This window comes from Procambarus clarkii, chromosome 9 (assembly GCF_040958095.1).
Source record: "Procambarus clarkii isolate CNS0578487 chromosome 9, FALCON_Pclarkii_2.0, whole genome shotgun sequence".
Classification (NCBI taxonomy): domain Eukaryota; kingdom Metazoa; phylum Arthropoda; class Malacostraca; order Decapoda; family Cambaridae; genus Procambarus; species Procambarus clarkii.
In genome coordinates this window covers 11,619,092-11,633,228 of record NC_091158.1, presented here as the reverse complement: position 1 = coordinate 11,633,228, position 14,137 = coordinate 11,619,092, and the positions used below count along the sequence as shown (strand labels likewise).

General features: G+C 45.4%; 1 protein-coding gene across 1 annotated transcript in view; it reads right to left on the bottom strand.

The window, feature by feature from the left end:
* LOC123766238 (neogenin protein frazzled) overlaps positions 1 to 14,137 on the bottom strand; it is a gene marked incomplete at its 5' end in the record, with an annotated part of 79,128 nt that overhangs the window by 42,490 nt on the left and 22,501 nt on the right. Inside the window, 4 exon segments of the mRNA XM_045755259.2 lie at positions 6,222 to 6,387; positions 11,365 to 11,550; positions 12,784 to 12,946; positions 13,937 to 14,098. Coding sequence (XP_045611215.2) covers positions 6,222 to 6,387; positions 11,365 to 11,550; positions 12,784 to 12,946; positions 13,937 to 14,098 — 677 coding nt within the window.

Here is a 14,137-nt window from a genome sequence, read left to right as displayed (position 1 = left end):
CCCGAAGAGGAAGCCAGTGACGCAGCAACCGACGCAAGTCCCCCGGGGGTCGAACTCTGCGATCGCGAGAGAGGCGGAAGGGGGAACCCCGAAGGAACCAGAACAGCCGTCGAAGCCAAACCCGACCCGGCGGCTAGACCACCATCGCGAAGTTCAGGCTCCCGCACAGCCCCTCGAGCAACCGCCGGGTGACCCGAGGGCCCTCCAGAAACAGACGAAGGCGGGACCGCAGCCGCAGGAGAGACTCCGGAGGGAGAGACAAAGAGGCGGTTCGAGAGTCCCACACGAGACCCAGCCAAGTCCGAACCTGAGAGGGAACCAGATGGGACTTGCTCCAGTTCACCAAGAACCCGAACCCGGCGAGCTGGGAAAGAACCAAATCCCTGGCTAGCAAGCAAGCTGACTGGCTGGGAGCCCAAACCAGCCAGTCGTCGAGGTAGGCCAACACCCGAACACCTAGGAGATGCAAACGAGCCACCACAACCCGTGTAAGGCGTGTGAACACGCGAGGTGCCAGGTTCAACCCGAACGGGAGACAACGAAAGCGGTAACTCAGACGCCCCACTACAAAACCGAGCCAGTCCCTGAACCGCGGATGAATCGGGACATGCCAATAAGCGTCCCGGAGGTCCAGGGACACCATCCAAGCTCCCGGCTCCAAGAGGAGCCGAACCGGAGACAGCGTAGTCATCCGAAAGGAGGGGCAATGAACCCAGGGGTTCAGACGGGACAAGTCCAGAATGAACCGCAGGTCCGCGCAGTCCCGTTTCGGAACCGGAAACAGACGGGAAACCCATCTGAGGGACGACATCGTTTCGACGACGCCCAAGCGTACCCACTCCAAGACGACTCGACAGAGCGCAGGGGAAGAAGCCTGCCCTGCCAGCCCCGACCCGCCAAAGGGGGGAGGGGCCACCCAACGCCACCGCAGGCCGCGAGACACGACCCGAAAGGCCCATGAATCGTGGGACCAGGCGCGGGCGAACAGCGCAAGCCGCCCCCCCCATCGCCCCGTCAAGGGGGCAAACCGCGAAAGGGCCGGCGACCCTTACGAGACCCAGAACCCCGCACAGCGCGAACACCGCGCCGACCAGACGAGGGAGGGTCCGCAGGAGGAGCCAACCCCAAACCTGACACCAGAGGCCTACCACGACGAGAGGAACCCCGAGCCCTGGCACGACCTTTCCGGGAAGACCCACCCCGGGACCCCCGGAAAACCAACAAGTCCGACATCGGACGACAAGCCGCCGACGCAGCCTGAATAAACTGCGCCACGGCCGACTCCCCAAACAGGAGAGGACAAAAAGGTGAAGAACGCCTAAGAGCCAGAGCCCAAGCAGATTCCACGGAGGAACCCAGCACCGCCTGCCGACACGCGAGACGGGAAGCATAGAACAGGGAAACCGCATCCCGCAAAATCGGCGTGAACAGCTTCAACAAGGCAGCCGACGAACGCGCAGCCGAGGACAAGGTGCCGGACCCCGGGACGGACCCAAGCGTCCCCACATCCTCCACGAGCCAATCCGAAGACAGGAGGGAAAAGAACCGCAAGGCCGAACACAAAAGGCCCCGGGCGCGCAAGTCCTCCGCCACGAGCGCCGCCGAAAGGGAGGGAACCTGCACATGGAGCTGAATAACGCCCACATCGCGGGGAAGGGCAGGGGCAAACAAGCACTCATTCAGGTACTCAAGTTCACCCTCCAGGAAAACCTGAAGCACCGTGGAAGCTTCCCGCCACTCCAGCGTGCGGGAACGACAGAAGGAATGCCAGGAATCCAGACCAAACAAGGGGCAGTCTGCTAGCCAGGACGACTCCGGAACCTCGTAACGGAGCCAGAAAGGGAACGAAGTCCCAAACCTGAACGTGGACGGATCCATTTCCGAGGCATAATCCGGGTCACGCAGGAGGTAAGCTGCAAAGGCCGCTCACACCACACCAGGTTGGATGCGATAAGCCGAAAACCGCCGGAAGGACGGAACCGACGTACCCGGGGGAACACGGAACCGAACCCGGGGAGGGGCCGACACCAAATCCAACTCGTACGCAGAGGGGGGAAAAGAAAACCCCACTCCTTGTAACAATAAGCCCCGCTCAGTGGGAAGAAAAACCCAGGCGGGGTCCAGCAGGGCCCAAGGCCGCCAAGTCAGCCCCTCCCCAGCCTCTAGGTCCGTCACCACAGGACCCGAGGCCGAGTCCTCTCCCCAAGCCCCGACCCCACAAGACAAGGACGGAGCAGCCGGAAAAGCTGGAGGAAGGGGGGCCCACTGGTCAGACCTTGAAGCTTCGGCCGGGAGACAAGACTCGAATGCCTCTGCCGCCCCCCCGGAAGGGGCAACCCCCGAAGCTGCCCGAGTCTCGAGATCAAGTAACCCCTGCTCCGACCCCGAAACCCTCAGACGCTTCGGGGCCGGAAGCAGGGGCGGGGGACCAGAACGAACAGAAGGGGAAGGACGAGGAGGTGCGGACTGAACCAGGATCGAAGCGACCCCCACCCCCAAGTCCGGGTCTCGAAAAGCAAAGCGGGGCAGCCCCGGGGCATCCGGGGAAGCAACCAACCGAGCGCGTTGCAACAGACGAAACCTAGACTGCAACGCACGTGCCGCCCGTACCCGAATAGAATCATCAGAGGATTGGGTAAATTGAGTCACAAGCAAGCAGCAACACTCACAGGACTCAGGGTCAAAAGTATCACTGACGCAACAGGCAGCGTGGCAGAGGCAAAAACAATGAGGGTCACCCTGAGACAAGGGGACCGAGCAACCCTCAAACTCGCACACAGCGAGTGGGGACTCCGGGGTCACATCCATCGGACCCACGCGCCCCCTAGGGGATTCCCAGGGTCCTGAGCGTTTACTTTAAGAGGACTCGCGCTCAGGTAGTCCCAGGCAGGGTGCTGCAAACCGGCGCCCAAAACTACCAAGCAAACTTCTAAAGCTGAACCCCAGGGACGTGTACACTCACGGGGACCTAGCAGGGGGCGCCACCGAGGAGAACAGTGGAAGGGCAAAAACAAACTGAATAAAATGACAGAACCCCCCACCAGGCAAAAACAAAAAGAAAAACAAAACCCCGCAAGAGGACAGTGAACCCCAAGGAACAGAGCCGGCCGCGATGTCGGGAAATACAAGCTGAGCAGCACCCTGCGCCCCTACCAGTGCAAACTGCCTCTTACCTGCCGGTAACAAGGGAGAACAGAACACCCAAGAGCCCAACAGGCGGCCGAAAAACCGAAAGGTAAAACGGACCAGCAGAGGCAGACCCCGAGGAGCCTGTGGAAGGTGGCCCCAAGCCCCAAGGGCAGTACTTACAGGGCACCTAGGGAAGGCAGCCCTAGGCGCATGCAGCCCGAGTACTGAAAATAACTCCTGGCTCTCGCACCCACAAAACTAACACCACACGCAAAGCACAGTGCAGTAGCGACACCGGAGCCAGAGCACACGACCATCGCCTATAGCATCAGCCTCAAGAACTGAGGTGTGGGTAGCCGGCGCGGGGGGTCTGGGGCTCCCCCTTCCCCCTCCCGGGGAGGGGGGAGCTGCGCAGACAGCGGCGCGGCAGTGTGTGACGTCACACTAGTTTGCTTGTTTTCGGTTGGGGAGTTCTATCAACTAGTTCGGTTTTAGGTAGCAATTTTAACCAGAATAGGGGTTTGTTTTGGGGCGCTTACCTTTCTGGGTGCCTGTTCCGGTCGATGGCAGACATAGAATGCTTCCAACTACACGGGGGCTTCTATAGGCCATTGCTCCCCTTGCCTCTCTGAGGGGGCCCGGTTCTGGCCGTGGTCCCCGGTAGGCCTAAGAACTCCATACACATGACTGATGCCAAAGTCTGACATTAGCATATCAGCCTGGGATAGCTCCGGGGAGCCGACGGGGCTCCCCCCAGAAAAGAAATGAAATTTAAAACAAAAAAAAATGTCAAAAAGTTTGGTGTTCAGCAGGTAGGCTGCTCCATGTTTCTTAAAAAAAAAAAAAAAAAAAAAAAAAAGTTGAAACAATTTGAAAAACAGACAAATGCCATATAGGTACGTTCAGTGTTTGTTGGGTAGGCTGCTCCATTATTGAGAAATAAATGAAAAATATAAAACAAATGGAACACATTTAAAACAAAGACAGATTGTCATAATGGAGCAGCCTACCCAACAAACACTAAACGAACCTTTATGGCATTTGTCCGTTTTTCAAATTGTTTCAACTTTTTTTATTTTTCGTATTTTTTTTTTTAAGAAACATGGAGCAGCCTACCTGACGAACACCAAACAAACCTTTTGCTATAAAAAAATGAAAAAAATTGAACAAATTTGAAGAAAGAAAAATGCCATAAAGGTTTGTTCAGTGTATGTAAGGTAGGCTGCTCTATTATTTAACACATCGAATATCATATTGATGTTTTTCAGTGGTAGAACAGATTAATTTGATTTCCATAATATTAAATGGGGAAATTTGTTTTAAAAGACGAGTGTTTCACATACGAGCTCGGTGCCGGAATGGATTAAATTCGTTATTCGAGGTTCCACTGTATTATTATATCTATATTTACATCATACATGCTAAAACCCAGAAATACTGTAGTTGATTAAATCATCATATGATGATGACTGCATTCCCTTAGTAACATTCATGATGTTAACCATATTCATACTATGAAGTGATAACAGAATTATTTTCATGGGTTAAGGTACACTCCATTACATCCACATTAAGGGGCCTGGTAGCCCGGTAGATAGCGTGCAGGACTCGTAATTCTGTGGCGCAGGTTCGATTCCCGCACCAGGCAGAAACAAATAGGCAAAGTTTCTTTCACTCTGAATGCCCCTGTTACCTAACAGTAAATAGGTACCTGGGAGTTAGTCAGCTGCTACGGGTTACTTCCTAGGGTGTGTATGTGTGTGTGGTGTGGGAAAAAACATAAAAAAAAAATAAAAAAATAAAAAATTAGTTAGTAAACTGCTGATTGACAGTTGAGAGGCGGGTCGAAAGAGCAAAGCTCAACTCCCACAAACACAACTAGGTGAATACATAGACCTATTATATCCATACCTGTACTTGGATCATACATGTAAAACCAAAACAATAATTTTTAAATCATCGTATGATGATATCCGCATTTCACCGTGAATCAACAATTGACAATGACTGCTACCTAAGGGTTAAAATCTTTTATGAGTGTGTATGGCTGAAGCTTCCACAGCTCACTTTAGATGGACGATTTTCTTAAATACTTCCTAGTACCAGTATGGCCCTGTGGAAAGTTTGAAAAGTTTCCTGTTGTGCTAGCACCTCAAATGTCACTCGTACTTACCCATACAATTCACCACCTTATTGACAGCAAAATCTTAACTTAACGGGAAACCAAGCGAGTCTACTCAGAAATGTACAATTCATATGTTGGGAAAATCAAAGCCTATTCTGTGCTTAAACCACCTGATCACTCCCTTAAGCAAGAAACCTGTTCACCCAGAATGCAGTGAACTCGGTCCAGTCAGTGAGATCTTTACCATCCTTGTTGCAGAGGAAATCTTTCAAGCCTCCACTGCTGGGGACATTTATGGTGTAAGGGAGACACTAGAGTATACTCAATCTTGCCCCAAAAGTACATTATTCTCTGTATTCTAAGAAAAAAATTTTGCTTGGAGAAGATTTTTAACAGTTGATTAGTATCTTTTGATTGTAGTCTGTGGCTGAATTAAATATTCTGCTATTTTCCTTTTCCCCATATGGTCCAGTTTTCCATATATGGGAAAATCCAATTCCAAATGATCCCCCCCCTGTGTTGGGAATGATCCCCCCCTGTGTTGGGAATGATGCAGCCTGTCCTCTTGAGTTGCCACAGTGAACAAAAATATTCTGTGCCCAAGCAAGATAGAAAACATGATGTTTGTGAGCCACTATAATTTATAGTACACTGTATTTTGCCCATTAGGGATTTTAATATCCAAATACATTGTATTACTTGAGAGGACAGGCTGAATGATGAAATTCATAAGGGTCACACTGAGCCTGGTGTAGTCACCTGAGAATGTAGTACTGTTGCCTAAGGAGGAGAATGACCTTACTCAGAAAGGTGCTCTTCATCTTTACTTAAAACCATAACCCTAATTTTCATGATTAGCAAAATTATTGTAATACAAAGTTAATAAAAACACAACACTAAGCATGTTATATATTTAATGCTGATTTTAGAACTAATTACCAGCATCACTACAGAGAACTGTACTTACACATTACTAGGTCGTGGCTGGGGCTTAACTCGTCGACAGTAGATTGTTGCTCCCACGAAAGCACCTATAAGAGTAATGGCTCCAGCCACTCCAGCAATTACTAACACAATCAAACTTCCTCGGTCCACAAACCACCCTGATGGTTTGCCTATACTTTTTCCAACTGCTGAAAGAAAATACAAATTAGCTTAAACATATTTATATAATTATTAATTATAAATACATATATACAGTACAATAGAGGAAAGACACTGCACTGGAGTACAAGAGTACTTAACAGACAGAAAACAAGGGTCATAATCATAGAGAATATGTCAGGCTGGAGAGGAACAGAAAAAGGTGTTCTATAGGGCTCTGTCATAAGACCACCGCGCTTTTTAATTTATGTAAATTACCTTCCAGAAGAAGCGAACTCATACATGTCAATATTTGCAAATGATAAAAAGTTATCCCTTAACATGCTCGGGGTCTAATATCCTGCTATCCACACAGGCGCATGTCATTTTGAAAAAAAAAAAATTTTTTTTTTTTGCTAATCTGTTAAGTTCTGTTCACTCATCACGGGAAAAATAAAAAAAAAATTCTATTGTACTTACTTTTGTTGCAATAGAGCCGAGAAGCTCGGTGATAACGTCACAATCTGCATGTTCGCTCATGCAGTACACGCCAGGGAGGTGTTGCGCGCGGTCCTCAAACAGCCAGAGTTGCCACAAATATATTTTCGCGCTATTTATTTACAATGTCTAAGCGCATTTTATCTAATTTTTTTTCACTAATTGTGTTTCAAATACTGTTTGAACATATTTTGTATCAATAATTGTTGCATATTTGAGTATACACAGGCGCACATAAATGTTTTCAATTACGGCAATATAATATGTCATTACAGTCTATTATATTGTATGTTCTGCTTATATCTGTATATATTTACACACACGCACACGCTATCTGCTTATATGTTTACATATTTACACACTCGCACACACTATACACACTTTGAAGCACACTTAGAAGATTTCTAGACTGTGGTAGTCATTGAAGCAGTCGACAGCACATAATGGGATACCACACGTTTCACACCATGTTTGCACAAGCTTCCGTTTCTTGTCTCTACGTGTCGTTGTTTTACACACCAAGCAATCACGTTGGGCTATTGCACGCTTCACACCAGGTGGCAAATACTTAAGTTTGTGTGCTAGGAAGCCTTCAGTGTGAGCGAGGCGTGGAGTACCAGCATGCTGCAACAGTGGGTTTATGATGGGCCGCTGAATACCTGGGACATCTTTTGCAAACTTTCCTAATAACTGTATTGCAGCATCAAATACAAAGTCACGGAAAGTGGGCTTACGTCCAGTTCTCACAAGGTACATGTTGAAACAGTTCAGCATGCTCATGTCCACAAGATGGAAGAACACTTTTTTCGTCCACCTACATGTCTTCCGCACACACTCTGCAGTGCCAATCATCATGTCTGATTTATCAATCTACCGCATGTTGATATTATAGTCTAAAACACAGTCTGACTTATATAGTGGTGCGTTTGTTTTATGGTTCACTTTCCCACTGTTCACCATTGTTCCATCATGAATTGTTGTCAACAAGTTCACCTCTCTTTTGTCTTTCCACCGAACTGACAGAATGTTATCACTTTTCCTTCTCTGACACTCACCAACTGCAATGTCGTTGTCAAACACAGGCATTTCCCTTCGTTGTGGCTTTACTGTACCAACCAATCCGGTTCTATTTTCTAGCAAGAACCGAGCTAGCAAGGGACTTGTATAGTAATTATCTGTGTATAAAATGTGTCCCTTGTTCATCCACGGAGCCATGATGGTCTTCACTACACTCCCCGAGAATCCATGTTCGTCGTTACCGGGAATGTCTACATCACTAGCCGAGTACAGAATCATGTGTAACACGTATCCTGTCTCACAATCACAAAGAACAAAAAATTTCAGGCCAAATCGGTTTCGTTTTGAGGGAATGTACTCTTTGAATGGAACACGTCCCTTGAAAAGTATGAGAGATTCATCAACCACCAGCTTCTGTGCTGGTACGTAAAAATCTCTGAATTTTCCAATAACATCGTTCATGTAGTGCCTCACTCGCCACAGTCTATCATCAGGTGTTCGGTCCTGAACACTTCCAAAATGTAGACACCTGAGGAGTATCTGAAACCTGTCTCGTGACATATATTTCCCGAATAAAGGTGTTGGTATTGTCTTGTCCTTGCTCCAATAGTCATTTATTGCATGTTTGTGACAGTGCTTCATCAACAAACAGAGTGCCAAAAACACATACATTTCCGCCACTGTGGTATTTTTCCAACGCTGCAGTCGTGAAAATTCTGTGATTTCCCTCTCAATTAGGTAAGCAGCATGCAGGTTCGTTTGGTGTACAATGTATTCCATGAGTGGTTCATCATAGAATGCTGTAAAATATTCCATCTCAGCCATGTCCTCACCTTGATTAGGGAAAAGGTTTGTAATCCCTACATCTTTATCGTCAAAGTGAGGAATATTAGGAATAAAATCGTCACCATCACTCCACTCAAGTACACCAGGCGTCCTGCGAGATGCAGAGGAAAGACGGCGAGGAAGCGATGCATACCGGCGACCAGGAGCTGAATACCGTCTGCGAGAAGCACGGCGGCTACGTGCACGTGAGGTGGGTGCACGTGAGGTGGGTGCACGTGAGGTGGGTGCACGTGAGGTGGGTGCACGTGAACACGAGGGTCTTGGTCCCTCATGTGGTGCCATGCGGTGGCGCTTGGCCGGGCGAGATGCTGCTGACGCGACAATTTCTCGCCCAGTTACACCACTGGTACCAGCCACAGGCTCAATAAAACTTTGATCTGAGTCACTAAACCCAGAAAAGGAGTCACCTCCCTCTGACTCGTCACCCTCAAACAGAAAATATCCACAGGAACTGTGAGGTCGTGGTAGAATTGGGGTAGAAAATGGGCGAGGAGGCATGGGAGAGCGTATAGGCCTCGCCATGGCATGGCGGTCATTCTCACTTTCACTGCTGCTGCTACTATCACCCGACAACTGTGTATAATCCTCATCGTTGTCTGAATCGTCAAACACACTTTCTTCACCTTCAGAGAATAATTCGTGGGCTATTTGCTCTGGGGTGAGGGACTGAGTGGTGCGTGCCCGTGAGGCGTTTGACCGTGCGCTCGCCATGGTGACTCTCGCTAAACTGAGGCCTCCCATGCCATCGGATCGTGAGCTGGATTTTTTTTCAAAATGGCCGCTGTTTACTAGAGCCCCTGGGCAGCATATGGGACCCCCAGCTACACCGCGGGCCATTCAAATCGTGCGCGGTACCCATACACTTCATATGAAGTGAAGCGCAGTTGACTGGTAAAACGATTTACACTTCATATGAAGTGATGCGCACTTTAAGGGTTAACAAGTGAGAACTAAAGTGGACTGTGCTTACCTATCTGTAACTACAAGGGAGTAAAATCTAGCTCATTATACCCCGTCTCTTAGCCATTCATACCTGGCACATTATTAGGCGATGTTGTAATCACAAGCTGAACGTCCGCCTTGACTGCTCACTCAGTACTGAGGCTCTCACACCCGGGAATGTTGCCCACGATTTTTTTTTTAAATGGCGTCTGTTTACAAGAGCCCTGAGGAAGCTGATGTGAACCCCATGTAGTTGCAGGAGTTTTGAATCATACGCTAAAAATATAAGATACCGGAGGAGCATTGTGCACCCCTCATCAAGCGCCTACAGGCACGTTGCGCAGTTCAGTGGTTAAGAGGAAAAAAAGAGGATATTATCAATACATACAAGATCCTGAAGAGAATTTACAGAGTGGACAAAAGATGCCTATTTAAGTTAATAAGAGGTAGGACAAGGGAACATCAGTGGAAGTTGGACATGCAATCGAGTCCTAGAGTTCTAACAAAGTTCTTGTACAGGTGGTTAGCAACTTTTTATAAAAAAAGAATATGATGAAAATAATGTTGAGAGAGGGAATTAGCATGTCAGATATGAACAGCTAGAAGGTGGAGCATAAAGAGCTAGATGTTGCTCCCCTGTAGTTATTGATAGGTAAGCACTTCCTTGGCTCTGATAGTATGTAACTAATATGGATTTCTGCCTCTATCTCCAGTCTGGTGCATTGCATAACACTGGTGCTAGTCTGTACGAATATACAGGGAAGTACACTTTATATAAAAGTGTACTTCCCTGGAATTTTCCCTATCTTCTGAGGTGGCCTCATGTAGAATCTTCTCCCTGATATTTAAATGAAGACATCAAGGAGCACTTGAAATGTTTACAAAAATACTTCCACATTCTTCTGTGGCTAGCACATACACGAAGCAACTTTCACCTGTTTGCCAAACATTTAGATGTTTGATAGTACAGATGAAGAAAAGGGAAACAAAAGAAAAGTCTCACAAAATGGATAGAACATTATGAATAACAAAGGCCATGTGAAGATTGGGAAAATGGAACAGACCATCAGGTGGCATGGCAGTGTAAGTGAAGCAAAATACAGAAAATGGTAGTCCTTTTGTTTTCCCACAATAGTGCTCTGATAGGTATGTGGTGACATTAAGAGGTAAAGAAGGAATTTAAGGACAAACAAGTCATAAACAGGAGCAAAGATAAATCTATAAAAGAATGAACCAGTTGACTGAATAGAACTAACACAACAATAGAGCTAAAATGGCTGCTTAAAGGAATACAGAAAACAATAATAATAAACAAGACAATGATTTTGGAAACAATTATGGAAAATCAGAAATTGTACTGGAAACTTGAAGAGGGCAGAAGGAGAGAAAGGTGTTGGTGTTCCGAAAGAAAAATTAACGAGTCAGAAGATTTTGTTGTACGTCACAATAAAATGTGAAGAGATTACAAGACTGTGACCGGTGCAGAAAAACTGGAAAAGGTTACAGAAATATAAGTATTAAGGATCAGTACTCAGAAAACATACCACATTGAAGAAAAAAAATAAAGGGGAAAGAAATGCAAAAGAAGGAAGAATGACAAGTAAATTAAGGTAAGTTCCAGGAGGATGTAGAGGCCCTAGATGGAGACATTGCATTATAGGTAATTAATCAAATAAAGAGAGTACAAAGGAAATTATATAATAAAGAGGATGTGTTAATATTACCAGGCAATGTGGTGAAGTTTCCAACGGAAGAAAATGGACCAAAGCCCTTAACATTGCGAGCCTGCATTTTGTAGTAGTAGAGAGTTGATGGAGTCAATCCATGAACAGTGGATGTCATCCGATCTCCAAGTACCTCTTCCATTACCCAGTCTCCTGCTGCATCTGTTGTGTAGAATATTAAGTACCCTGGAAATAGTTGGAGAAATATTAGAATAGAAAAATGAGTTATTAAATCAAATCTTTTACCTTTTTATTGTATTTTTCATATACAATAATTTTTATTGTATATACACTGAACTGTATATATCACTGTCCTAGTGATCTACACTAACCCTAGAGTGTTGTTTGGGTTGGGGATTCAGTTTTCCTGTGTGTTGGGGATGTTTGTTCACATTGTTTGCTGTTCGGGGATTTCATAGATGACCCAGCCAGTTCAAAGAATGAATCTGCTTTATGCATATTCATTCTTGGAACATTCATTCATTTATTCATTTAAGCATTGAGGTTCAGGTGTGACCTTCAGTGTTTAATAACTCTGGTGTCAATCCTGCTGCCACTGGCATGCCTTTTGTTAGGTACCAGGTCTATTTTATAAGCCCATGAAAAACATTTATCATAGGCTGCTGTCTGCCTTGGCTGAACCTTCGACATATATAGCAGCTCATGAGGTAGCGATTCATTCGAGGGCTTGCACCCTCCATTATAGCTTATTGTAGTCCTCAATTTTAGCTGGCAGGGAATAAAAGGTTTCTTTCCAAGTAGCCCTTTAGTAGCTTCACATTCCAGCCCTTTAATTCCCATCTTGCCAGAGGTTTTGGGTAAGAAGGACTTTGGAGTGAGGCCATCCTACCTTTGGCCATCCCTCCCTTGAGGTTATCTTGAGATGATTTCGGGGCTTTTTTTTTTAGTGTCCCCGCGGCCCAGTCCTCGACCAGGCCTCCACCCCCAGGAAGCAGTCTGTGACAGCTGACTAACACCCCAGGTACCTATTTTACTGCTAGGTAACAGGGGCATAGGGTGAAAGAAACGCTGCCCACTGTTTCTCGCCGGCGCCCGGGATTGAACCCAGGACCACAGGATCAAGTCCAGCGTGCTGTCCGCTCGGCCGACCGGCTCCCCCTGGTATTAAGAAGTGCTGGCACCTAGTGGTGGCTGGAGTTGTTAGTTCTTGGGATTTATTTGTGTCAGGACGGTTAGACAATTTGCAAGATCATTTGTCCTTCTAGATGCCACTTAAGAACTTAGCAGATTGCCAGTCCCCTGACTGGGTCCAGTACAGAAGACTAACAGAACTACCATGCTGTTCAAAAAGGTGTATTTCATTGTAAATTTTCTTTGCTTAAAGATAGTTATTTTTGTAAATAATTATCATAGCACCATAATTACAAATTATGTAGGTAATGTATACAGTATTCATACCTGTAATTTTGCCATTGCTCTGTTTGGGTGGTTGCCAATTGAATATTGTAGTTGAAGGCTCATCAGGAATTGTAACAACTGTGACATCCCTTGGTGGAGACGATGGCCTAGCAACCAAAGTTGTGTTGGAAACCACAAGACTCCATGGAGACTCACGTCGTCCCTGTCAGAAATAAAACCAGTTTAGAGACAATGTTATAATTCCAACCTAAAATAACAACTCTGATTTTGAATAATGCATAATTACTTATTTCTAGGCAGATTTATGCTATATAATGTAGTCCCACAAAATACAGATATTTTGAAAAGTTTGACACTTTTTTTTCTACCAAAGCATTGAATTTAATATCCAGTGCATCAGGAAGAAGTTTATGTAATTATAAATATAATGATACCTGCACATCTACAATATATCAACTACCTGAAGTTCCAGGTAGTTGGAACTACCATTTACACTAACAAATGTAAATGGACTTTATCATAAAACAATAATTTATGGACAAAAATAAACTTACAATGACACTGACATTTGCGCACCTTCATTATGCTCCATCATCTAACAGCTGCTGTAGTGGCTTTCATAAAATAATTACTTTGAACTACTGATATACAATAGTTGAATGAAAAACCCAAAGCATCTTCTGAGTATAATTTATATTAACCATAAAAGTCATAAAATATCATCAATATACTGTTTATATATATGAAACAAATATGAACATTTTCAGCTCAATTCACAGACAAGTGTAAGAGGAGTTCAGTTAACATACAGTGTATACCATCATACCATATGACAAACACAAATGTTTCCTCGCTGTAAAGATTAATAAACAAAATATGCATATTTGGATATATATACATTCCCTCAGCCAACTGGAATGTTTGTAAGCACACCTATCAAGTCATACAGTATGAGAAGGACAAATATGCTGATGAATCTAATTGATATGCAGAGTTGCAGGCTGCAAATAGCAATAGACTGGCTGATGTAGCACTTAACTAAGGAGTTTGTGCATAGACTAAAGAGGATGAGAAGACTTCTAGCAACCAACTCTAATAAAAGATTTTGAAGCAAGCAGCCAATTAAAAAATATATATATAATATATATATATATACACTGTATATATAATTTCAGAAACCAATGATCATTACCTTTGTAGTTTTAACTGCAAACTCATACATTGTGGAGGGCTTCAGATTATCAATAAGGCAGGTAACATCAGTTGCATTGACATAACGATATCGAGGACTGGATGATGAGGCAGAGGAGTATGTTGTGTATCGAACAGTGTAGTATCTCGTGTCACTTATGTACTGCAAAAATAGTGATCATATTAATAAGAAGCAGAGTTT